A 25,886-nucleotide genomic window follows, 5' to 3' on the forward strand; every position below is an offset into this window, starting at 1 on the left:
TGTTTCCTTTAAAATGACCAGTAATAAATTTCCATTTATTGAGCAAATGCCATGAGCAAGCACCTTCCTCCCTGCTTGTTGCGAAGTTCGGGAGAAGAGGAAGATGTAACAGTTAAGAACATGATCTCCAGGGCCCTCTTTACCGGGTTCCACCCCTACACAGCCTTCTGTTACCTGTGATAGCTTGGACCAGTAACATACCCTCTCTCCCCATCTGTAAAACAGGAATAATAATACCTACACCTCATGTGAAGGTTAATTGAAAGAGTAAAGCACTTCTGGCAGTGTCTGGCCCATGGCAATTACACAGTAAATGTAACTGTTATCATTTCTGGTAGTAAATCTTTTGAGGTAGCAGAGGAATTAGCCTCTAATAACCCTTGCTTTATCACTGGCCTTTCAGGTCCTTTATGTCTATAATTCTGTGTTTTTGTGTGTTTAAAAAAGGAAACCTGTCACACTTGCATGCAGTCATACAGAGCTGTCTGACAGATGTAGGCACCTTTTCCAGCACACAGGTGTGCTATAGATTTGTCAGAAGGTCTTAACACCAAAAAGGCAATCTGATTGATTTGTACTTCCAGGTATCGGAGCTGAAGACAGAGCTGAAGTTAAGGGGTCTCCCTGTGTCAGGCACCAAACTGGACCTCATTGAACGCCTGAAACCCTACCAGGAAGTGAACAGCGGCGGCCCTGCTGCCGGTGGCATCACAGCTGTGCCCACACCCACCGTCGTCCCCAGCAACCCCGAAGTCACCGTAGCCCTGCCAGTGACAACACTACAGAACTCTGTGACCAGCTCAGGCTCCACTTTCAAGGCAGAGCTGCCCCCCGCTGGCAGCAGCAGCGCGGCCCACGTGGACAGCGGTAGCTCCCCGCTGCCCATCTCACCCGCGCCTTCTGAACAGTCCAGCCTCAGTGCCGAGGACACGAGCATGGCCGACACGTTCACCGAGATCATGACCATGATGTCCCCGTCGCAGTTCCTGTGCTCGTCACCCCTGCGGGCAGCCAGCACCGAGGGCAGCCTCAGCCCCACCAGCAGCACGCTATCTACCCTGGAGCTGGACGCGGCCGAGAAGGACCGCAGGCTCCAGGAGAAGGAGCAGCAGATCGAGGAGCTGAAGCGGAAACTGGAGCAGGAGCAGAAGCTCGTAGAAGTTCTGAAGATGCAGCTGGAGGTGGAAAAGCGAGGGCAGCAGCAGCGGCCCCTGGAGCCCCCACCCCCGGCCAGCGCCCCAGCCCCTTCGGTCTCCAAGGCCGACCAGACGCGGGGCCCCACCACTTCTACCACCAAAGACGAGGCCCCACTCCCCGACGGCCCCGGCCCAGTGGCCGGCCAGACCCTTGTTGCCAAAAAGGCTGTAGTGATCAAGCAAGAGGTGCCTGTGGCCCCGGCCGAGCCACCGAGCCTCATCCCACAGTTTTATGTGAGTTCCCAGGGCCAGCCGCCCGCCGGGGTCGCTCAGCCGCAGGCTTTACTGACCACGCAAACTGCACAGCTGCTGCTCCCTGTGTCCATCCAGGGCTCCGGTGTGACCTCAGTGCAGCTCCCTGTAGGCAGCCTCCAGCTCCAGGTGTGAAGCGTGTCTTCTAACTCCTTGCCTTACAGCCTGCCTGACCCAGAAACGGCTCGGGGCGAGCACAGACCCGAGCTGCTTCATGCATGCATCCCAGTCAGGCTGCCAGGTGGCAGGAACCGCGTGCACGTGTCGGGGGTTGTTCGCAGATGTGGACAGCTTGCACTGTTTTCAGAGTAAAATCAAATGGGTGCTTTTCCTTCCTGCTGCCTTTCACCCTTAATGAACACAGTATCGCATGTGGAGACATGTTTAAATACCAGTGCCATTCTCATAATGATGGCAGCGACTGTCACTGGGTATTTCTTGTGTTCAAGGCACAGCACCAAGTGTAACACTTAGCTGGCATGTTTCATTTAATCCTCCCTTTCCCTAGAAGACCCAAGTGAGAAAGCCCCCTTCTAGAAAGGAAAGCAAGGCCCTGAAAGGTGGAATAAGTTGTCCCAGGTCAGAGCTGGCGGTCGAGGTCTTCTGACTGCAGGGTGCCTGCTCTCACCTCCACTCTGCCTCCTAAGTGTAGTTCCTGAAAGGCACCACTAAGGTGAAGATGCTGAAACTAAGGAGAATGTGAGCACAGACTCAGGGTTGAGGCTGGTATGGACAGAGGATAAAACACTGGTGAGCATGAAGTTTCCTTTGAGGCCAACCATTACCTGAAGCCATTGTGTGCAACTTGACTTTGGAAGGTTTTTTTCAACAAAAGGTGGGCCTCAATCCACAGAAACCATCTGGAGTCCTGCTCCCCTACCCTGACCGCCCAGAGAGGAGCAGTCTTGTCCCCCATCCCAGGGTGAGAAGGCACGACCCAAAGGCCCTGGGCCTGTGCTGAAATTCTGGCTCCCCTATTAAGAGTGTCTGTGAAACTGAAAGTCCGCTGTATAATATAGCTTTTCTAAGCATTCGTTTTCCTGTCCAAATCTTCCATGAGAGGTGATGTTCGAGGAACAGGAACTGCGTTTTATTCTGGGCCTCTGAGCACCCAGCACGTGGCTGGCTGTCCCCCTGGGGAGCACAGGCGCTGCAGCTCAGAAGTGGGAATTTGGACAGCCTGGCCTCACAGATTTCCTTGCTGCTGCTAAAATCACTACACCTGACCTGTTATGTATGGAGCTGCTGCCAGTTCTTTTGACTTTCCACAAGCTTTAAAATGAAAATTTAGCACTTGTGAACAGTAAGAGCATGAAAGTAACTGGCCTGGTGTTTGAGTTAGGGTTCAAATTTACATACCAGTGAATTGAAGTGTGCATAAACATTTTACCTTTTTTTTTTCCAGATGTGAGCCCCACATGACCAGTTACTCCACATCTAAACTCTTCATTCTAACCTTGATTTGGACAATTGAGTTGGTTTTTCTTTCCTCCTAGACTCCACCACAAACAGGACTCCAAACGCAGCCTCAGATAGCAGCCGCCGCTCTATCCTCGGGCCTGGCCCAGGCTGCGCCTCAGAAGCAAGATGCTTTCCCAGCACGTGCACTCAGTCAGTCTCAGCAGGCCAGAAAGGTGAGGGATGCCGACAGCGACAGGCTGCTGCCGGCTGGTGCTGAATACTACCATCCGCTCAGCATCTAGTGAGCATCTTCATAGGCGCCTCCTCCGTGGGAAGCTCCTGTTTGTTCTTTTCTATGACGCATCTCCCACTGGGTGAGCCTCAGGTCAGATGGCATTAGGCTGCTGTGTGAAAAATCGCTCATCTTAGCAGTTAAGCTCCTCTTCCAAGTTTCCAAATTTTTTCAATCCTCATATATAGAATTTTCTAAGGTTTTCAAGTTGTTTTTTTTTTTCAAAATAATCATTTTGTAGGGGCAAAAGTGTCCTGGGAAAAGATATTTGAAGATGAAAAAGACTGTTTTTGAAATGTTTATCTTGAGCAAGATCTTGATGTATCTTTAAGAGTCTGCCTTCTCAGAGAGTAAGAGCCCCGCAGCCTATGTCTGGCTGCCATTCTAGCTCACCACTTCCTCTGTGCTGTGCCTTACGCAGGACTCTTGAGTATTGGTTCCCCATCTTTACAGTGACGCTGCTGACCTAGGCCTCAGTGTCCTGTACAGGAATTCTCCAAGAGTGCTGCTGAACAGTCCCGAGTGTCGCCCAGACTCCCTCTTATCCAGTAGGTGGAGCTATGTGCACATCTCCTTGCCAGAAAACTATTAAGTCCTCAAAAATAGGTCTTACTATTTTAAACCTGGAGAATGATTAGTCTCCGAGTTTTAATCTTTAGCAGAAAAGAGCCTAGATAATTAGGTGTACCTGTGATGTGCCCAGAGTGCTGTGGACTCTCTGGGCTAAGCCAACTGGAGGAACAGACAGGAGTGACCTCTTGGGACAGCGACCGTCATGTTCACACACATGCTCTCTTGGAATATCCTCTGAGGAGCGCAGTGAGCAAGGGGTTAGAAGTGGGCCCAAGTAATTGTCTAGTGCAGTGAGAAGCTTAGCAAATGTTCAGATGGTAAGACTAAAGTTTTCTTTTAAGGAAGAGAGAGAAAAAGAGTATACAGACAGATAAGAAAGTATAGCTATCGACCTTATCACCCAGAAAAGCTGTACTGCTTAGAAGGATACACACTCACATAGGTGGATTCTTTACAGTCTGAGCCACTAGGGAAGCCCCAAGAAATACAAATATAGAGGATAAGTTTTTCTCTCTCAGAATACCAGTACTATAAAGTAAATTTATGAGCAAACCGGTTGTTCTATGAAATACAGCTACAAAATAACATTTTGGCCATACATTTGCAAAAGGCCCTAAAACCTTTGGCTCTTGATGAGGAGTTAGACAACAAACTTTGTAATTCCACAGGAAGAAATTTGCATCTCTGCCTAACTGAGCAGAAGAGAGCTGCTCAGAAGGGGGCAGACTTTAAATGGGGCTTTGCAGTGACTTGGAGAAATGTTCAAGAAACGTGGAAAACTGAGTATGGCCTTTCAGTTAGGAAGGAAAGGGGGCCTGGGAGCAAGAAGGGCAGCCCACCAACCAAAGATTAGATTTTACCCAAGGGCAGGAGAGCCAGTGAGTGCAGGAGGGACACGATCGCGGGCGCGTGTGCGTGTGTGTTGAGACTGTCGTCATCGAGGTGGGTTGGCAGGCAGGGAGGTGCAGCTGGACCACAGAGGCAGTTTTCTAGTGATGGACAGTGAGGACCCGGTTCAGGACAGCAGACCACAGGGCCCAGCCCAGGAAGCGTGTCTGAGATGTGTGAGTGCTGAGGGCGCAAAGCAGAGCAGACTGATGGCTCCATTTACCTCCATTAAGTGTCAAAATTAAAAGCAAAACCAAGAATTACTTTTCCTCAGAGGCTGGGGGTAGTGGGAAGAGGGGGAAAGTTTAATTTGGAACATATTAAATTCAAGTTCCATATGTATGTGTGTGAATGTGACAAGTATGGCTTTGGCACCTGGGAGCATGATTGGAAGAGAGGTGGGCCTGGTGGTTATGAGCTAAAGAGCCACGAGAGGAGATGAGGAAAATCATACCGCAGCACGCTGCCGTCCAAGACGGACCACAGATGCCGAGGAACTGGGGCCAGTGGGCCGCATCCAGCCCACCTCTGTCTGTGGGCAAGCTGTCCTGAGCCCCCTCCCCATTTCATGTCTCATCCAGGCTGCATTTGGGCTGCAGGACAGGGCAAAGCAGTTACGATGGGGGCTACACAGCCCCCCAAACCCTAAACTGTACCATTTGTGGCTTACACAGAAAAGATTTGCTAAGCCTTGTTCTAAAACATGTTTTATTAGGTAAAGCAAAAGGACAAACTGATGAACAAATATTTATTCATGACAGGTTTTCACCAGCTCGGCATCCAGTACAGTTCTGCCCTATCAGAGAGCACCTGCTCCAGCGGTGCAGCAGCCCTTTATCAACAAGGCGAACAACAGTGTCCTTCAGCCCCGAAGCACCCCGCTGCCCTCCCTGCAGAACGGCCCCAGCCCTCCCAACAAGGTAACCCAGCCCCCTGGGCAGCGACAGTGCACATGGGGCACAGGGTCATCCAGAGCCCAGGCCTTCGGGCCTGTACGGCTGAGTATCGGCATTAACGGGGTGGCGGGGTGGCAGGGTGGTGGGGGAGACCAAAGTCCCAGGGTGTACTTACTCCAGGACAGCTTAGCGGTCAGCACAGTGAAGGTGGCCCCACCTACCGGCACCCCCAGTGGGGGACAGACCTACTGCCCGAGCCCAGCTAACTGGTTCCTCCTCTGTCTGCCGCAGCCCGGCTCGCCCCCTCCGCCCCAGCAGTTTGTGGTCCAGCACTCTCTGTTTGGGAGTCCAGTCCCCAAGACGAAAGACCCTCCCCGCTATGAGGAAGCCATCAAGCAGACACGCAGCGCCCAGTCTTCCCTTCCAGAGGTGAGAAGGCCAGGCTCCAACGTGGTAGGTCCTCCTGAGCTTGAAGCCCTGGTCTAGATGGACTTGCCTCCCAGGAGACACAAGTTTCATGACTGGGAGCCTTGCTTGCCTTTTAAATGGCTGTTTGAAATCAAAATATCATTCACATCGAAGACTCCCAAGGGTTTTCAGCGGCCACATAACCTGCAATTCCCACTTACTCAGTTTCAGTGTTTGTCTTTAACTCCCCGCCCCGAGCCAGAGGCGGGTCGTGTGAAGGATAGATGTGTATATGTGTGACCAGGGCACGTGTGTTATACAGATCCCTTTTCTAAAACCACCATCTCTCAGGCCAGCATCAAACTGACCTGCTCCCAGCTGGATGGCTTTCTAGACCACCCAGCACCTGCATCCACTCTGTCCCTCGTCACCACTGCCTCACCCCCAGCAGGCCAGCCCTCATGAGCAGCTCTGCTCGTGTATTGAGAAGACGCACTTTAGAAGGACAGACCGAGGCCCTCCTGGCCTACTGTATCTATCCCAGAGATGGGAAAAGGCAGAGTTCCTGTCTAAAAAGCATCTGGCCCCGGGTGGGCGCCCAATGACAACAGCAACGTCAGACCTTACCCTGAACACGCCTGGGCTTACTGCCTGCCTCAGCTTAAAACTTAACTCACTGTCAGGGAAGAACCTCGGCCTCATAAGAGGCTGCAGGGAATGGACTTGATCCCACTGCGTGGACGCTGACAGTGAACGAGGAGGTGTGCTGATCAGAGCTAGACCGTCTGCTCGCACAGACACAGCAGATGCACCTGCAGGGTCATGCTGCTCTTCTCACCCCCACAGTCCATGTGCGACTCTGTTGGGCCTTCACATACAGTTGGGGGTGTGTGGGGCTGAGGGCTCAGCATTCTCCAGTGAGCAGCACCCACGCCATGGCCACCTTGACCTACTTGGTTGCCCCAGCAAGTAGCTGCAGACACTGCTCAGCACCAGCAACAGGGCCCACTTTGGCACACTCACAGATGGTGAGCAAGGTACCCAGGGCAGACTGCCTACTCGAGGAAGCAAACAGTTTCCAGGGCTTCTTCATATTCACTTAGTATCAAAGGAAGTTAACTTTTCTAGTTGTAAGATGTTCCTCTAGTTCCAGACTCAGCAGGGGCGTTTATTTGTGAGGGGAAAGCTGAATTTCAGAACTTGGTTTAGATATCACCAAAAAAATTGAAACAAATGATGCTGGACTAGACTGTGATCCCCTTGGTCCATCTAGAAGGAACATATTTTCAAGAAAATCCTTCCAAACCTGGTTCTCACATACAGGTTGCTACATACCATTTAGTTGATCAATGTAACAACACAGACTCACCCACACACCTTAACCTAAGAGCTGATTTTAATCCCTGCCCTCTGTCTGTCTCTGGCTCATGCATATAGACTATGGGAGTCAGGTTCTGTTTGGATGAGTAGCTATCTGTAATTCCTCTCTATACACCACTGAGCATTAAGCCAGGGATTATGAGGTTTTTAAAATCCATTTACTTAGACTTCCAATTCCTACCAGTTCAGTTTCCCACAAATAAGAGCTATAAAGCCTGGTCATAGTCAAGTCACTGGAGAGTGAACAGAGTCACATTCTCGGGAGAAGTCTGCACTTAGGGGCGTTCCATAGCATGAGTGCTCTGTTCTCACTCTGGGGTCAAGCTAAGTGGTGAGGTTACTGGTAGAAAAACCAGAGCCTTTATGCCTTGGGAATCCAGAAGACTGGTTCTTCCCCTTCTGGGTTGCTCTCAGTTGAGAGAGGAGATCCCCAAGTTCTGTCTGCCCACATCTCTGGGTGACCCCTAAACCACACAGGCATGGAGTAGAGTCATAGCAGATCAGCTAAAGACAGAAGATCTGACCCGAGATTGCAACCTCTGCCCAAGAAACGTTTTGCGGTTCAGGTCCAACCCAAGTTAACTGCCTACTAAAATAAAAGAAACCACTCATCTGAGAAAAATGACAGAATACAGTCTCCACAACTTGGTATCCATGACAGCCGTTCACAACACGGCAGTATACAAAGAATCAGGAAAATGTGACCTTTTCTCAAGGGAAAAAGGCAATCAGCTAAGACTAACACCCAGCTGATTTGAGTCACAGAATCTGCACAACTATTATAACTATCCTCAATAATATAAAAGAAAATCTACATGTAGGAAAAAAGAAAGAATGTTAAGTAGATATAGAAAAGATTTTTTTAATGAAATAGAAATTCTAAAACAAAATTAAGAGTCTAAAATGAAAAAAATTATAGATCATCTTAGCAAAATGGAGGTGGCAGAGGTTAAAAAAAAAAGTGAACTTGAAGAAAAATCAGTAGAACTTATCCAGTCTGGATAACAGAAAAAAAGCTTAAGGAAAAGGTTAGCAGAGTCTCAGAGACCTATTATTTCATATCAAACAGTCTAAATGGCTATGGATGGTAGTCCCAGGAGAGGACAGAAAGAATGAGGCAGGTAAATATTTTAAGAAATACTGATCAGAGTTTTTACGAATATGATAAAAAACAAGTTTATAGCTTTAGGATGCTCAGTGAACACCAGCAGGATAAATAGATGGCCTAGTCATATCATGGTGAAATTACTGAAAGCCAGATTTAAAGAGCAGATCTTGAAAGCATCAAGAGCACAGCAATACAATATTCACGGAAAACAACTGCTGTTGACCCTTGAACAACCCAAGTTTGAACCGCACAGATCCATTATATATAGATTTATTTCAGTAAATACATAGTACAGTACTGTACAGTCTGTGGTTGGTTGGAACCATGGATGCAGAGTCATGGATATGGAGAGCCAGTTCTATAATAAGTGGATTTTCAACTGCTCAAGGGAAGAGGGCAGTTCCCCTGACCGCTGTGTTGTTCAGGGGTCAGCTGTATTTGATTTACAGTTGACTTTCCATCAGAAACTATGGAAGCATGAAAAGAATGGAACAACATCTTTAAAGTTCTTGGGCAGAGGGGTGGGGGAGTAGGAGGAGAACACTGTCGACACAGTATTCCCTATCAAGGAAAAATATCCTGTAGTTCACTCTCCTTCTTAGAGTGCAGGCAAGGAAAAATTAAGAATTCATCACTACAAAACCTGTATTATAAGATATTACACTATCTTGAGGGGTTTATAAAATATGTAGCTATAATACTTAAAAATAACTAATAAAAGAGGGAGGAAATCAATGATCTTTTTGTTTACTGGGGTTTTATATTTTATATGAAATGGTACATTAAGTAGCCTATGGAAAATTAAGGGTATATATTGTATATCTACAGTAACAACTTAATTATTGCTTTTTTAAAATAGAAAAATTAAGCTAGAATTCTAAAAGATCACTATTTTTAAAGGCCAAGCAAAGAGGAACAAGAAACAGGACAAATATTATAGAAACAAATATGAAAATGATAAACCCAAACTTAACATATCAATGATTGCGTAAAACATACTGGTAGAATAAATAATAGTTAAAATGCAGAAATTATCAGAATAGATGGAAAACTAGACCCAAATGTATGTTGTGTACTTGGACTTAGTGACTTGCTTCTAACAAATAGAATTGGCAGGAAAGATGGTATGTGGCTTCTGAAACTAGGTCATAAAGCCACCCAGCTTGTGCTGTCTTAGATCTCTGGCTATGGAGAGAGCCAGCTCTTATGCCACATGGACAGTCCAGCAGCACCCCGCAGAGGCCCACATAAAGAGAAACTGAGGCCTCCCATCAACCACCTTGTCCTCATGAAGTCAGTCACCTTTACAAGGACATTCTTCAGCTGTGAGATGGCGGTACCCTGGCCAGAATGTTGACTACAGCATCATGTAAGAACCCACACTAGAACTACCCACCTAAACCATTCCTAAATTCCTAACTCTTAGAAACTTAGTGTTTTAAGCCACTAAGTTTTTTGCACCGATTTGTAATATTGCAGTAGATAACTACTATATGCACATACAAGGGGCATACTTTAAATACGAAGACAAAGGTTGAAAGAAATGATTGGAAAAAGATACCATGCAAACAGTATGCATAAATTTTGGCCAGAGACTGGGACAGACATTTCACCATAGAAAACACACAGGTGGCAGATAAGCACATGAAAAGATGCTCAGCATCCTTAGTCATTAGAGAAATGCACATTAAAATAACAACGCAGTGCCACTACTAACTGCCAGACATCTAAAATGACTGCCCATACCAAGTGTTGCCGAGAATGGAGAACAGCTAGAAACATCCATTGCTGTGGAAATGTAAAAACAACATAATTTTGGAAAACAGCCATCTCTTAGAAAGTTGAACATACATCTACTCTATGATTCTGCCATTCTACTCCTCAGTATTTACCCAAGAGAAAAAAGAAAACATGTCTATACAAAGATTTGTACACAGATGTTCACAGCAACTTTATTTGTAATACCCAAAGAGTGCCGACAATCCAAACAAACATATTTCCATACAGTGGGATACTCTCAGCAATAAAAGGGAATGAACTTTTCCTGCTGTACTCTACAATGTGGATAAATCTCAAATTCATTATGCCAAGTGAAAGAAGCCTCCTCTATCCCTCTGCCAAAAAGTACAAACTGTATGACTCCATTTATTAAAACTCTAGAAAATGTAAACTCTTCTGTATTCAAAGAAAGCAGATCATTGGGTTGCCTGGGGCTGAAAGGAGTATTGCAGAAGGGCATGAGCAAACTTCAGGGGAAATGGGTATGTTCATTACCTTGATTGAGTTGATAGTTTTGTGGATGTATACCTATGTCAGAACTTATCTAATTGTCTACTTTATGTAAGTGTAATTTATTGTATGTCAGGTAACTCTCAGTAAGGCTGGAAACCTTTCAACATATTTTTACGTAAATACAAACGAATGAAGACATTTTTAGAAGAAAGTGTTAGAAGTTTCTCAAAATGCAAACAGTGATAGACTGTAAGTAGTCATCTGAACTGGGTGTTCATCCCATTCTCGCTCTATTAACTAACCAACTATGCCACTTAGGGTGGGGTTTCACATCTCAGGAGACCTCAGAATTTCAAAATTATCAAAGGATAGGTTAGACGGGATGTTCTGTAAGGTTGCTAGTGCTCCCAGTTGTCTAATGCTCCCAGGGTACAAAAGAAAGCTAACACATATTCTCCTTTGTTGTAGATTTCCAATGCACACAGTCAGCAGATGGACGACCTCTTTGACATCCTCATTAAAAGTGGAGGTAGGTCAAGGTCACATTAGATCCCTAGAGAGTCTGGCAGTTTTCCTCTAGAGCCCACCACACATCTCTTAAGTACTGAGAAACATTCTTCTAATTCTACCTCACCTTATTCTTTTAAATCCGTTCAATTTAGTCTCTTAAGATGGAGAAGCCATTCTTTCAGTATAACACAGTAATATAATAGATTTGACAATAGATGTATGCCTGTTGAAAAAGATAGGCTATCTCAAAATAGCACAGTAGAACCATATTTAAATTCCACATTGAAAAACTTCAAAACTTGCTCCAAGTGTGTATTGTTGTGATGGGATAAAAACATTCCAATTTATGTGTTATTTCGCAAAAAACAAGTTACCTTGAAACATGTGTATTAACATGTAAAATAGATGACTAATGCCAGTTCAATGCATGAAGCAGGGCACTCAGAGCTGGTGCTCTGGGACAACCCAGAGGGATGGGGTGGGAAGGGAGGTGGGAGAGGGGGTTCAGGATGGTGGGACACATATATGCCCATGGCTGATTCACGTCAATGTATGGCAAAAACCACCACAATATTGTAAAGTAATTAGCCTCCAATTAAAATAAGTAAAATTTTTTAAAAACCAAGTTACCTAGCTTGGCCCCAAGTAGTTTTATTAAAATTCAGAGGCAAAGCACTTTCTACATATGATTGAACATCTTAGATTTTTTACAGTCTTGTCATCTTAAATAGGAATAAGGGAACGTTAACTACAAAAAAAAGAAAAAAAATTCAAGGATCTCTCTGCCTAAACTTACATATATCTAAAAATAAGTATGAAGTCAGTATTTTAAAACTTCAAGTGTTATTTTGGAATATTTCTAAAGTATTCTCAAATTACCTTGATGAAGGAGTTTTATTCAGATTTTAAAATTGTGATAAAAATTTCTCCATTCATAGGAGGTTCTATTTAATTTTGAGGTTAATGATTTTGTCATAATGTTTGACATAACAGAAAATTCTTGATATTTGACTACATACAGGTCTATATGTGCAAATAGCATTTTTTTTTTTTTGCTAAGAACTGTGTTGGCCTTGCAAAATAATTAATTCATGATAAAAATTAAAGAAATAGATATTCCATAACTGAATTTAAGGTTAAAAAAATAATGAAAAAACAAAAAAAAGAAAAGAAAAAAAAAAAGAGAGAAAAAAAAAATAATGAAATGCTTTTTGCCAAATCTGGTTAAAATAAAGATTTCTTGGAATGATTAAAAAGAATAATGTTTGCAGTCTAAACTTGGAAACTAAAGTATGACAGTCATACTAACAGTTGAGTTACTTTCTAAAAGAGATAATTTTTTATGACAAAGTATCAATGAGTATATTATTTTATGTTATTATATATTAATACTAGTGATAATGAGAACAGAGATTTAAATCACTGATGGTAAAACTGATTATTTAGGTTGCACTTTCAGCTTTCAAAACAATTCTAGAGCTGACAACAAACTATCCTAAAAACATACACAATACACACAATTGACAATTCACTCAGGAATCAAATTATAAGTTCTTTCATTTATGCATCGCAGTCATTTAATTGTAAGAGTGATTATTAATCCATGTTTCCTAGTGTATCTGCATATAAATGAAACCAATCAAATACTCATAAGAAAGTTAAAAAAAAGATACTTCATTCAAATGTATATAGCCAAGTAAACACTGGCATCTAGAGCAGAAGGTCCATTAATTTGCTACTTGATCTGACAAGGAATGACACGTAACTAGTGCTTCCTAAGACACTGTATAAAATCTTAAGGATTTAATAAAACTGAGAAAACAATAAAGAAAAAATAAGTAATCCACGGTCTCTTGGAGATGATGTGTTTGCTTTAACTCAGAAATGACATAAAAGAACATTGTATCTTTTAACAACTTTATATAGAATGTCAATGGCTAAATTGGGCATACAGTTCAACTATAATAAAAAAGAGAAAAGAATATAATTAGATCTTTCATAACAGGAAGGCTGTACATCATGCCTGCACAAACTTGGCGTATCCATTTTGACATTCACTGTAAGGGTGGTATCTGCTGATAGCTGACTCAAGCTATGGCGGGAGACAGGAGGCTGTCTTCAGCCTGCAGTGACTGAGAATAAGGACCCAGAAATCAAATAATCAAAATCCATCGACTCCTACTTGCTGGCAGAGACTGCAGTTAATGCTTACTCTTACCGTAAAGAATTGAAAGCACACCAGAATGCTATCAACATACATGTTTATATATTTAACGACATTATCTATCACCATTATCACCTTAACGTTCATCAAGGGCCGCACCTGACCAGTAGCAGCCTCTTCCTTACTCTAAAATGGACCGTGTATAAGTCATTGCACAAAGAGAAGATAGTGCCCTAATTAATAGAAATGTTGAACTAGTACGAAATCACTGCTAATTACTTGAATTATTTTACACAGAGATTTCCCTCCCTATAAAAGAAGAACCTTCTCCTATCTCCAAAATGAGACCAGTGACAGCCAGCATCACCACAATGCCGGTCAGCACCGTGGTGTCCCGGCCACCACCCCAGGTCCAAATGGCACCACCCATATCCTTAGAACCTATGAGCAGTCTATCTGCCAGCTTAGAGAACCAACTCGAAGCCTTCCTGGATGGAACCCTACCTTCAGCTAATGAAATCGCTCCCCTGCAAAGCGGCAGCGAGGACAGAGAGCCCTTCTCCCTGATCGAAGACCTCCAGAATGACCTCTTGAGCCACTCAGGCGTGCTGGACCCCTCACACTCGCCCATGGAAACGGCCGAGGCCCAGTTTGCTGCAAGTACGCCCTGCCTGTCCCTTGACCTCTCTGACTCGAACTTGGACAACATGGAGTGGTTAGACATTACCATGCCCGGCACGTCATCGGGACTCACACCGCTCAGCGCCACCACTCCCAGCATGTTCTCTGCCGACTTCCTAGACCCACAGGACCTGCCGCTGCCATGGGACTAACAGCACAGATTTCTCGTCTCAGAGTTTATGAGGTTTGAAGACGACGACGATGTTTCAAAAAGGTCAGATTTTAGAGACGGATCCAGAGTTGCATCGTTGCAATTACAATATGTTGTCACAGAAAGATGGGATGGGTGGTCAGAGGCTGGAAACCAAGTTTGAAAACATTTCATCGCATCCAGCAGTGAATGCCTGTGATTTAATACAGCACAGAGCCTTCTGAAAAAAAACACTACTCCAAGAAGACTCATCTGTTTCTCCAGACTTCAGTAGAGAACGAAAGGTACCTTTAGATTGAAAACGCGAAGAGTAAGGTATGCAGGGTGGCAACACGAGGGCCTCTGGTCATCAGCTACAGTTAAACCTCTGTGGTCATTTTAAGACCTTAAATAAAAGGCAGACAGCTCCACTGAAAAAGAAAGGAGGTGAGCGATCACTGCACAGGGTATATCCTAGAAATGGCCTCAGCCCGGCCCAAGATGCAGCCAGGGTCAAGGGCAGTGGCCAGCACCAGCCAGTTCAGTGACAGCTTCCCGCTGAAGACTTTTGGTTCCATTCAGAAACCAATGTAATTTTTTTGTGTGTTTTAGTTTATTTTGTGATTTGGAGGAATCTTACTTCAGATCTCCGGATTTAAATTGAAGTGGGAGATCTTTCACCATTACCAGACAATGTCGACAGAATACTGTCATAAACAATCCACTCTAAGAAGTCCAGGTGTATTGATAACACTGAAAAGTCTATTAGCAGCCCTCCGGGTTGATTACATTGATTTTAATGTGTATAGTAGACACTTGTATGTATACTCTGACATTGTGATTTGTACAGCCTATGTTGGAGTAAGGAATTGGATACCCAGTGGTCCTACTTGTTTTAATAACTCAAATATTTCTAGAGTACTTGAGCCACATGTATTTCCATATTTAAGGAATTGCTGACTTTCAGGTAACCAGGCCCATCTCAAAGAACCAAGAAAAGGCTTTGGTGTGAAATATCTTTCTGAGCTGATGAGCTGCCAAGAGAAGGCAAGGCAGCAGTCTGTTGTCCCCCTAGGACATTCCCAGAACGGTTCAGGTGGCGTGGTGGCGCCAGGTCAGCCGGCGGACCCAGGCCTGGCCTTCCTCTTCTCAGTCACCAATCCCTGGTTACCGTTTTCCAGGCTTGTAACTGGATGTCATACCTGAGCTCTCACTGTATCATCAGGCTGAAGGTTGAGAAACTGGAGGTTTCATTAGTAGTTTTTTATATTGAAAAAGTCGTATTTGTTGAGTAGGATAGTTTCAGAGTTTTCTACAATGCCAACTATCACAGGATTTCCAAAATTATTTCAGTCAATTGCTAGTCACTTAAGTATATGACAAAATATAAAATAACTGAAAAAGACCACCGGAAATCTACTTAAAAGTGTGGAGACTTTTACTAAATAAGACCATTGTGCTCTAACCTCACCTTGGGTAAACCCTAATCAGGCTTTCTGTGGGTCTGTAAATGGTGAATGTTCCCACAGTGACGGGCAGCCTGACCCATTACTTGGAAAAAGTCTGTGAATCATTTCTAGGTTTTGTGTTTTGCCTAAGAACTGATCTTACTTTATATTTTTATCTCAGTTTGTGACTTTTACTCTGTAAGAAAAGTCCATTTTCCCAGGGTTCAGTTGCCCGGCACCCTGGAGCCCTCAGTTGAAAGCCCTCCCAACTGGAAAGTGCTTCTGGATGGTTCAGGCAGAGGTGGTCAGGTGCAGCGTGGTCTGTAGTAGGTATTTTGAGTGCTTAGAGACTGGTCATCCAACAGGTGGGAAATCGTAACCATTGAGCAGAGCGCCACCTTCTGACCAAGCCCAGCAGGATGGTCAGCATCCTGGGCGTGAATAGGTTCCTCTCGGAGGGCCTTTCTCCAGGGCTGGGGCTCCCGACTGGGGAATGTGCTTTTCTAGGGGAGGTCTGGGCCCTGAGTTTTTGTCCAGGGCTTGTCTGGCCCACACTTAGACTCTGAGCATTGTATTCATTCAGATTGAAGTATGTTATTAGCAGCAGATATCAGTGGGACTGTAGGAGGCAACTGAACAGCTAGTGGTATTGGCTCTTGTTGACTTAACTTTCTATCTCCATCATCCTGCACTGTGTATATAGATTGTTCTTTAGCCCTAAGCTCCCCTTATTGCTTGGCTAAGATAGGTTTGAAACATGCCACAGGAAGGTTGCTCTCCAAAAACACACACTGCAGTGCACAGAATGCCGTCTTATATACAGCCTGCTCTCTCCTGATGATGAATCGCTGAGTGCCCACTTCACCTTCACGCAGCAACATCTCCCCTGAAGGCAGCAAGGAGTGTCCAGTTACTGACGCTCGTGGCTGCTGCCTGCCCTCCCGTCCTGGCGTGTGTGCAGTTGGGGGGAGGGGGTGGTACTGTTGTGTACCACCCTGCAAAGTACCATACTGCCCAGCAGACAGCCACCTTCTAGAAACAATATTTCACGTCCAGTCTTATTTCCTAAATATTCCTGAAACACAGTAGTATTGAGCTTACCTTACTAGTGTATATAGGTGCCAGGTCATGTCAATTAAGGATGGGAGGAACAGAAAGTTACATCAAAGATGCTGCAGAGCCTTGGCAAGTCCAGGCATATGTGGTCAGCTTGTACATTTCAGCAAAGCATGTACTAGAAAATCTCACAGGACACTGCGTGCTTTACATCCTAGTGTTTTTCCTGAAATGTGCAATCTGCTGTATAGTATCTGCCACGTATTTGTACATAGACGCAGTCTGAGTTCATGCAACTTCATGCTCAGATACTGTCTGTGTTTTATATGAATATTTTTATGGCACTAAAGAGATCTTATTTAAATTTCCTTTTTACAAACTTCACGGTTCTGTGACCTGTGGATGTTCATTCTCAGAATCGTGGTGAAGGCAACATGGTGTGGTCCCCCCAGCTGCCACCCGTAGAGGCTCTGTCACGAGCCGTGAGGTCAGTGGACGCCAAGTGACAGCTGATGAGAAGTGTGTCACCTATTTGGTCACCAAAGCTGACTCAGGCTTCCTCCACCCCAGATCATTCTAGCCATACAAGCTTTCTCCAGAGTCCCTTTCAGGATCTCAGGCTGAAACTGGCCACCACAGCTGGCAAAAGAGCTGTCCCTGCCAGGGCCGGACCATCTCGTTACCGTCCACAGCCAGCCTTTGGCTGGGTTCACACCCCTCACTCACACACGTGTCCACGCACGTCTGGTGGCTCCCGCCATGAGTCAGCTGGAGGGTGCAGCGGCACCAGGGGCTGTTTCGAGAACTTCCCAGAGACCGACTGTCAGCATCCATCAGCAGAGCCACCGGGGCTACATAGCTAGGTCCACAAGTAGCGCCCCACAGGTCACCACCCGTCACTACAAGCGTCAGTCCTGACTGCTGGCACCAGAGCAGGACGCCAGGCAAAGTGACCCCCACCTGGAGGCCACACAGCCAGCCCGCACTCTCAGAGAACACTAACTGGAAGGTCAGGGTCAGGAAACAGGTCACACGTGCGGACGTGTGTGTCTGGAGAGCAGCCTCACTGCATTTCCGCCCATCTTGTACGTGGTTTCCGTCAAAACTGGAAAATGACAACGAAGATGTAGTCATTCTTTTTCTTGGTTCAAACCTTTGATAACTTGCTCCTTCGGTGATCTTTCTGGGCTACGTTTTTATTTGTGAAGTGACTGCATGGCAATAAGCAGGTCTCCATCTGGCCCCATTCGCCCTTTCTTGCAGTATTTGAGGAAATGCATCATTACAAAGGGTCTCTACCTGAACTCTCAGATTCGAGGCCTGTAATTCAGAAAGCTGCACATGTTTACAAATGAGCTCTTCCCCTCCACGCAAACACGTTGCTCTGTGAATCACATCAGAAAATGTCACGACCCTGTGATAACAGGGTGGCAATCTCAGATCTGCAAGGTGCTGTCTGGAATCAAACACATCATGTCATTGGCGATCTCGACGCAGCTGTCATGTTTTAACAGAGCTCTGTGCCAACCACTAAGACAAAGCTTTAACCAAGTTCTAGAATCACCGAGACTCGTAACGATTACCTCTCCACATCATGCTGTAAGGAAACTTGCTGGCTTAGGAGGAGGAAGCATTTAGGAAAGGGTTTAGTTGCTACCAAAAGTACTTAACCTCGAGTAACTACTAGTAATGCAAACTTGCTTTAAAGGAACCAAAGGCATTGCCAAGTATTTGCCAAAAGAAGGCACTTTTTATTTAAAATTTGAGACTAATGAGCTCTCAAAAATCAGTCCCAAAAAGGTATTATCCATTTAAGGTTATAATTTTCACAAAGATGTAGATATTCCTCTATTGTTTTCATGTAAAATAGTATAGATTTGTTTTGTTGGGTTAAGAATAATACATATTTAGCAGTAATACAGTTTTTTCCTTTCTACATACAAATTCATTTTCTTGTTTTCTTGCTTGCAATAGAAATGCAGTGAGATAGGTGTTTCTCTTCTTATTTTCATTGTCACATTATGTCTTAGCATCTCACTCTATGAAAAAAAAGGAGAAAGATACCAATCTACAGAGCCCTGCTTATCAAAGCACTAGTTTAATAAACAAAAAATGATGGCAATTGGGGGTCCATTCATGTATTGCCTTTATGTTGTTTTTTAAAAGAAAAACCATGATGCCTTTGTATTTGCTGTTTGCACCCCTGAAATCAATTCCATATCATGTTTGAACGCCATACATTTTGCACATGTACTGTACATAGGTAATGCATACTGTATTTTTATATGTGTGCACATTTATCATCTGATCTTTTGTACATAGTGGCCGTATTGTAGCTGATCGGGAAATGTTTGATATCTCAGCAATTTTGCATTTTTGTGTCTCAAATAAAAAAAAAACATTTTGATTTACTACGACTTTTGCTGTGCAGAGGAAAGACCAGGTGCTGTGGGTCAGGGGAGCTGCAGGGGGAGGGAGGCCAGGAGAAGACCCCACCTCCAGAACAAGCTTTACAGCCAAGTCACCAGACACGACCAGCGGGCATGCTGAGGCAGCCTCGGTGAATCACACAGGCAGTGCACCCTTGCCCCGGGTCCAAACAAACAGGCAGCAGCTGAACTTGACCATAACAAGATTTACACCAAAACTGTGTTCATTCTCCCAGTCATAAGGCAATCCCAAGCGAGGGCTCTGGCAAAGGCCATGGTGCCCAGGGATGAATGCACACACACATGCCTGCAGAAAACTGGCTCTCAGTCTGACACTAATAAATGAGCCACCGACAGGATTCCTGAAAGACCCGGGTAATCCTTCAGTTCAGCCTCGTTTGAAAAGCATTTATATGAGGTATTTTTATAGGCCAAAAGAAATGGTCTTTAGAATTCAGTTTCTTTGAGAAAGATGTAATTTTTCAACCCAGAAACCTATGGTTAAAATATAGTTTTGAGAACAGTTTTATATTTTCTTGTTTTGATGAAATAAAATGGTAATGGGAAAACTTCATTGACAGCCAAAACTTTCATATCGGTATCTTACTATGAAAGCAGGTATTTCACCACCCTCAGAGAGGGAAAAAAGAAAGATCACTAGTCACCTGCATACAATGAAATTTCACTATCTGTGACCTTTTAGGGACCAAGAGATCTGCCTCAATGGCCCAGTAAATAGATGATGCTTCCAAGGGACTAAGACGCTTGTAACATCCCATGTTGCCAGCCAGGATCCTGCCCTCAGGGAGAGAAAACTATGTCTGCGGGGACAGAAAGTGCCCTAGGCATTCCCAGGAGTGAGCAAGGGACAGAGCTGGGAGCTTTAGGGAAGAGATAAGTTAGGACATGTAAAGGACAGTCCAGCAGAGAAGACTACTCGGGCAAGGTCAGAGTTAAGGGATTTTGGCTGAGGCCCCGCTCTGTGCCAGGTGGAGGGCTGGCTACCAAAGTATGGCTGCAGGACAGAGTCTGGTCAAGAAATGCTGCGGGGGGTCACCAAGGGAGTGGGGACAAACCTAGTGCTGAGAAAGTCTGGAAGGGTCGACAGCTGGGCATCTCAGGCTCCCAGACCCCAAAGGGCTGAAGACTCTTCTGGAGATTACGCTGTTTTCTTTGGGAAGTACAGGCCTCCAGAAGCCTTGCAGAGTGTGAACAGAGTGACCATTTAGCATCTCTACAATCCTCTGCAGCACACTTGCTCTCGAATCAAGGCGACTACCCAGGCCTTTGTACACAGACACACCCACACACGTGATGGCTGGAGATGAATGACAGCTCCGCCACTGAGTCCAGGGAAGACCAGTTTCAGGAAAATGCAAACTACATGTCACCAACAACTTTCTGTGTCACATAATCCCAAGTCACCTAACGACAATTCCTTCATTCCTCCTTCCATAAATAGCTCCCCTTTCTGATGGGTTCAGAAAGAAACTCATCTGGACATCCTGGCTGTCTTTTCTGCTGATTTTTATGACAGTTTATTAAACATACAGTGTATACTTAGACAAAAAGCAAGGCCACTCGGCAGCTATCTGACTGCCCTTGTGGATACGGCTATGCGACAGATCATTCGAGGAGGACGCTGCTGACAATGGCCCTGTGTGCTCTAACCCCAATAATTGTACTCACCCTTCTCCCCACGCCCTGGTACACAGCACCAGGGCACAGGAATGCAATTGAGAGACAGGTTAGTAGAAATAGCAGCAAATGTATTAAATGCAGCTAGATGCCAGGCCCTGTGCCAAACACTTTGTGTATAACCTCGTTTAACCGTAAGTCTAAGAGTGAGGAACTCTTACTGTTCCCATTTAACAGACCTAGCAATTCAAGACAGAGAAGGGAAATGTCTTGCCTGGAGTTAGAAAGCAGAATGTGGATTTGAGACTAAGCTGCTAACATCCCAGAACCCAGACCATTTCTGTACACTTGGTACACACAATCCAACATCTTTGTTCAGACAAAATCAGTTGATGATAGCAGATTTAGCTAATGTCAGTTTCACTCCAACTGGGTATGTCTCAAGTCTCCTCAATTTCATACATTTTACAAAGTAGCTATCTACTCACATGGATGGTTAACAGCTTGTACTAGGCAAGCTCCAATCAGAACCTGGGTTATCTTAAGTGACAGGTATCTTAAGTGAAGCCCACGGTGGGGCCACGCCCAATGACTCACAAAACTGCCCACCTGGACAGGGACTTCTGGAGCCACCTGCACACGTGTGTGTGCTCGTCACTCAGTCATGTCAGACTCTCTGCGACCCCATAGACTGTAGCCTGCAAGGCTCCTCTGTCCATGGATTTTCTAGGCAAGAACACTGGAGTGGGTTGCCATTTGCTCCTCCAGGGGATCTTCCCAACCCAGGGATCAAAGGTGTGTCTCCTGCATTGGCAGGCAGGATTTTTTACCACTGTGCCACTTGGATGGAGCCACTTGAGCATATCCAAAAACCTAGGCACAATAGAATGATTTTACAATATCTAGTAAAGTTGAAGATACAAACCCTGTGACTCAGCAGCTCAACTGTTTGATACTCATCCTTGAGAAACACATGCACACAGGCAATCACATGCAAGAATTAACATGAAAGCATCCTTTACAAAGCAAACATTGAAAACAACTTGTATGTCTTTCATTTTGCAAATATTTAAACATAGCAATTTACATAAATGAACTATATCTAATGTATCAACGTGAAAGAATCTCAAGGTGCTGAAGATGAGTGCAAAATGAAGCCTACATAATTCAAGTAACATTTTAAATCAACAATGCTGTTCGCTTTTTTATATAAAGTATAAAAATATGGATTTATGTCAATACCAAGATTCAAGATAGTTCCACAAGAAAGGAGTAACATTGCAAATAATGTAAAGTAGGCTTCAATTAATATTGAATGTTTTAATTTTTTTCTATATTTTATTTCTTTAGTAATTCTATAGCCATATAGGCAAAATCAGTTCAGTTCAGTTGCTCAGTCATGTCCGACTCTGTGACCCCATGAATCGCAGCACGCCAGGCCTCCCTGTCCATCACCAACTCCTGGAGTTCACTCAGACTCACGTCCATCGAGTCACTGATGCCATCCAGCCATCTCATCCTCTGTCGTCCCCTTCTCCTCCTGCCCCCAATCCTTCCCAGCATCAGAGTCTTTTCCAGTGAGTCAACCCTTCGCATGAGGTGGCCAAAGTACTGGAGTTTCAGCTTCAGCATCATTCCCTCCAAAGAAATCCCAGGGCTGATCTCCTTCAGAATGAACTGGTTGGATCTCCTTGCAGTCCAAGGGACTCTCAAGAGTCTTCTCCAACACCACACTTCAAATGCATCAATTCTTCGGTGCTCAGCCTTCTTCACAGTCCAACTCTCACATCCATACATGACCACAGGAAAAACCATAGCTATGACTAGATGGACCTTTGTTGGCAAAGTAATATTAACGCTTATTTACTGATACTTGATTTTTTTCCCCCCTTATTCTTTACTATGAGTTGGAAAAAGATAAGCTTAAAAAAAAATTACACAGGAATCCCATGAAAAACTGCATGCCAGTTAACTTAGATAAAATAGACAAATTCCTTGAAAGATACCAACTACCAAAAATTGACTCAACAAGAAAGAAAAACTGAAAGCCTTTCCTTTAAAATGAGGAACAAGGACGTCCCTAGTGGCTCAGTGGGTAAGAATCTGCCTGCCAATGCAAGGAACACAGATTCAATCCCTGACCCAGGAAGATCCCACATGCCTCAGCGCAACTAAGCCTGTGCGCCACAACTGCTGAAGTCTGCACACTCTCGGACCCTCACGCCACGACTAATGAGCGCCTGTGCCACAGCTACAGAAGCCCGCGCACCCTAGAGCCCAAGTCGAAACTGCTCAGCCCGTGTGCTGCAACTGCTGAAGTGTATGTACCTAGAACCTGTGCTTCACAGCAAGACAAGCCACCACAATGAGAAGCCCGTATACCGCAACCAGAGAGCAGCCCCCAACAAAATCAAAAAAGAAAAAAGTGGAACTCTATCAAACTAAAAAGTTTCTGCACAGCAAAGGAAACAAAAAACACGAAAAGGCAACACAACAGAACAGGAAATATTCACAAACTATATATCTGGTAAGTTAATATACAAATCATACAACTCAACAGCAAAATCAAAAACAACCCATCTAATAATGGGCAAAGGATATGAATAGACACTTTTCCCAAAGAAGACATATAAGCAGACTTTGTTTTATTGTGCTTTGCTTTATTGCACTTCACAGATACTGCATTTTTTTTTAATGAATATTTGTGGCAACCCTTTGTCAAGCAAGTCTATTGACTGCCATTCTCCCAATAGCATTTACTATTTTTGAGTCTGTATGTCACATTTTGGTAACTCTCAAAATAATAAACTTTTTCATTATTATTATTTGTGATCTTTGAATTTATACTATGACTTGCTGAAGGCTCAATGATTAGCATTTTTTGGCAATAAGTATTTTTAAAGTTTAATGTACATTGGTTTTTAAACATAATGCTATTGTACATAGACTACAGTATAGCATAAACATAACTTTTATATGCACTGGGAAACTAAAAAATCCATGTGATGTACTCTACTTACTTAGAAGTGGTCTGCAACTGAACCTGCAGTATCTCTGAGGTATACCTGTACAAATGGCCAACAGGTATATGAAAAGATGCTCAACATCACTAATCATCAGGGAAATGCAAATCAAAACTTCGGTGGGATATTAACTCACACCTATTAGGATAACTGTCATCAAAAAGACAAGAGAGAGAATTCCCTGGTGGTCCAGTGGTTAAGACTCTGTGCTTCCAATGCAGGGGATGCAGGTTGGATCCCTGGTTGGGGAAGCAAGGTCCAACATGCCATTAAGTGCAGCCAAAGATTAAAAAAACAAATTAAAAAAAAAAAAAGGACAAAGATAACAAGTGTTGATGAGGATGTGGAGAAAAGGGAACTATTGTGAACTGTTAGTGGAAATGTTAATTGGTACAGTCTTTATGGAAAACAGCAGGGAGGATCCTCAAAAGCTTAAAAACAGAACTACCATATGATATGGTCATCCCACTTCTTGATGCAGGGAAATCAGTATCTCAAAAGAGATATCTTCACTTTCATGTTCATTGAAGTATGATTTACAGTAGCCAAGATACAGAAACAACCTACCTGTCCATCGACATATGAACAGATAAAAAAAATGTGATATACACAGGAATATTATTCACTCTTATAAAAGATGGAAATCCTGTCATCTGCAACAAAATGGATAAAACTTGAGAGCATTATACTAAGTGAAATAAGTCAGACAGAAAAAGACAGATACTGTAGGTGATATCCCTTAATATGTGATATTAGGCCAACCTCACAGAAACAGAGTAGTGATGACTATCAGGTACAGGAGTGGGGGAAGAATGGCAAGACATTGGTCAACAAGAACAAACTTGCAAGTATAAGATGAATAAGTTCTGGGGATCTAATGTAGAAATGGTGAAAACCATTAACAATACTGTACTGTATTGAAATTTGCTAAAAGAGTAGATCTTAAATATTTTCATCACATTTCTAAAAAAAATAGTATGTGAGATAATGTGTTAATTAGCTTGACTAGGATTATCCTTTCAAACTGTGTAGATGTATCAAATATACTGTACATATATACAGTTGATTATACCTCAATAAAGCTGGGGAGAAAATGAAAAAGTGCTGAAAGAAAAAAAAAGTCAACTGAAAATGCTATATACAACAAAGTGTCCATCAAAAATGAGGAAGAAATTAAGACATTCCCAGATAAACAGAAACTAAAAGAGCTATCACCACTAGTCCAACCTTACAAGAAATGCTTAAAGGACTCCTTCAAGTTGAAAGGATGATGGACAGTAACTCAAAGTCCTATGAAAAATAAGATTCTCTAGTAAAGATAAATATTGGTATATGGACAAGTAAAAACCTGTAATATTATCATTTTAGATCTTAAGTCCAATTTTTATTCATTCATAATAAGATTTAAAAGAGAAAAGCATAATATTGACTCTAAGTCTATATTAGTGCTGCTGCTGCCGCCAAGTCACTTCAGGCGTGTCGGACTCTGTGCGACCCCATAGACGGCAGCCCACCAGACTTCCCCACCCCTGGGGTTCTCCAGGCAAGAACACTGGAGTGGGTTGCCATTGCCTTCTCCAACGCATGAAAGTGAAAAGTGAAAGTGAAGTTGCTCAGTCGCTTCAGTCGTGTCTGACTCTTAGCTTCCCCATGGACTGCAGCCTACCAGGCTCCTCTGCCCATGGGATTTTCCAGGCAAGAGTACTGGAGTGGGTTGCCATTGCCTTCTCCCTGTATTAGTGGGTACATAACAAATAATGATGTAATTTGTGACATCAGCAACAAAGGTGGGTATAGAGGAGCTGTAAAGAAGTAGAATTTTGTATGTGAGAAAAGTTTAATAGTTCTCAGTTTAAATGGATTATCGTAACCTTTTAGGATGTTAAATGTAATCACTATTTTTATCACCTTAGAATGTTAAACGTAATCACAGTGTGTTTTATACAACACAAAGAAAATACATGGAGAATATACACAAAAGAAAATGACAAGGGAATCAAAACATGTCACTGCTGAAAAAAAATTGTGTAAACACAAAGGAAGGCAATATGGAAGGGAGGGACAAAAAGGTTTAAAACATACAGAAGGCGAATAAAATGGCAATCCCCTATCAATAATTAAATGTAAGTAAATTCCCCCAATTAAAAGACACAGATTGGCAGGATGGATTTAAAAAGAGAA

The 25,886-nt window shown here is 43.8% G+C and overlaps 1 protein-coding gene across 7 annotated transcripts in view; it reads left to right on the plus strand.

The window, feature by feature from the left end:
* The window catches only part of MRTFB (myocardin related transcription factor B), a 292,145-nt gene extending 273,118 nt beyond the window's left edge, over positions 1-19,027 (plus strand). For 6 of the 7 annotated variants that reach the window (XM_040256557.1, XM_040256567.1, XM_040256563.1 and 3 more), the window contains 6 exons: positions 585-1,577; positions 2,945-3,082; positions 5,364-5,522; positions 5,790-5,927; positions 11,095-11,155; positions 13,598-19,027. In XM_040256557.1, coding sequence (XP_040112491.1) covers positions 585-1,577; positions 2,945-3,082; positions 5,364-5,522; positions 5,790-5,927; positions 11,095-11,155; positions 13,598-14,133 — 2,025 coding nt within the window. In that variant the 3' untranslated portion in view covers positions 14,134-19,027. The remainder of the gene's footprint in view (positions 1-584; positions 1,578-2,944; positions 3,083-5,363; positions 5,523-5,789; positions 5,928-11,094; positions 11,156-13,597) is intronic. The other variant, XM_040256577.1, reaches the window with a different exon arrangement.
* Positions 19,028-25,886: the final 6,859 nt, after the last annotated feature.

The sequence above is a fragment of the Oryx dammah genome, unplaced genomic scaffold, assembly GCF_014754425.2.
Source record: "Oryx dammah isolate SB20612 unplaced genomic scaffold, SCBI_Odam_1.1 HiC_scaffold_2, whole genome shotgun sequence".
Taxonomy (NCBI): Eukaryota; Metazoa; Chordata; class Mammalia; order Artiodactyla; family Bovidae; genus Oryx; species Oryx dammah.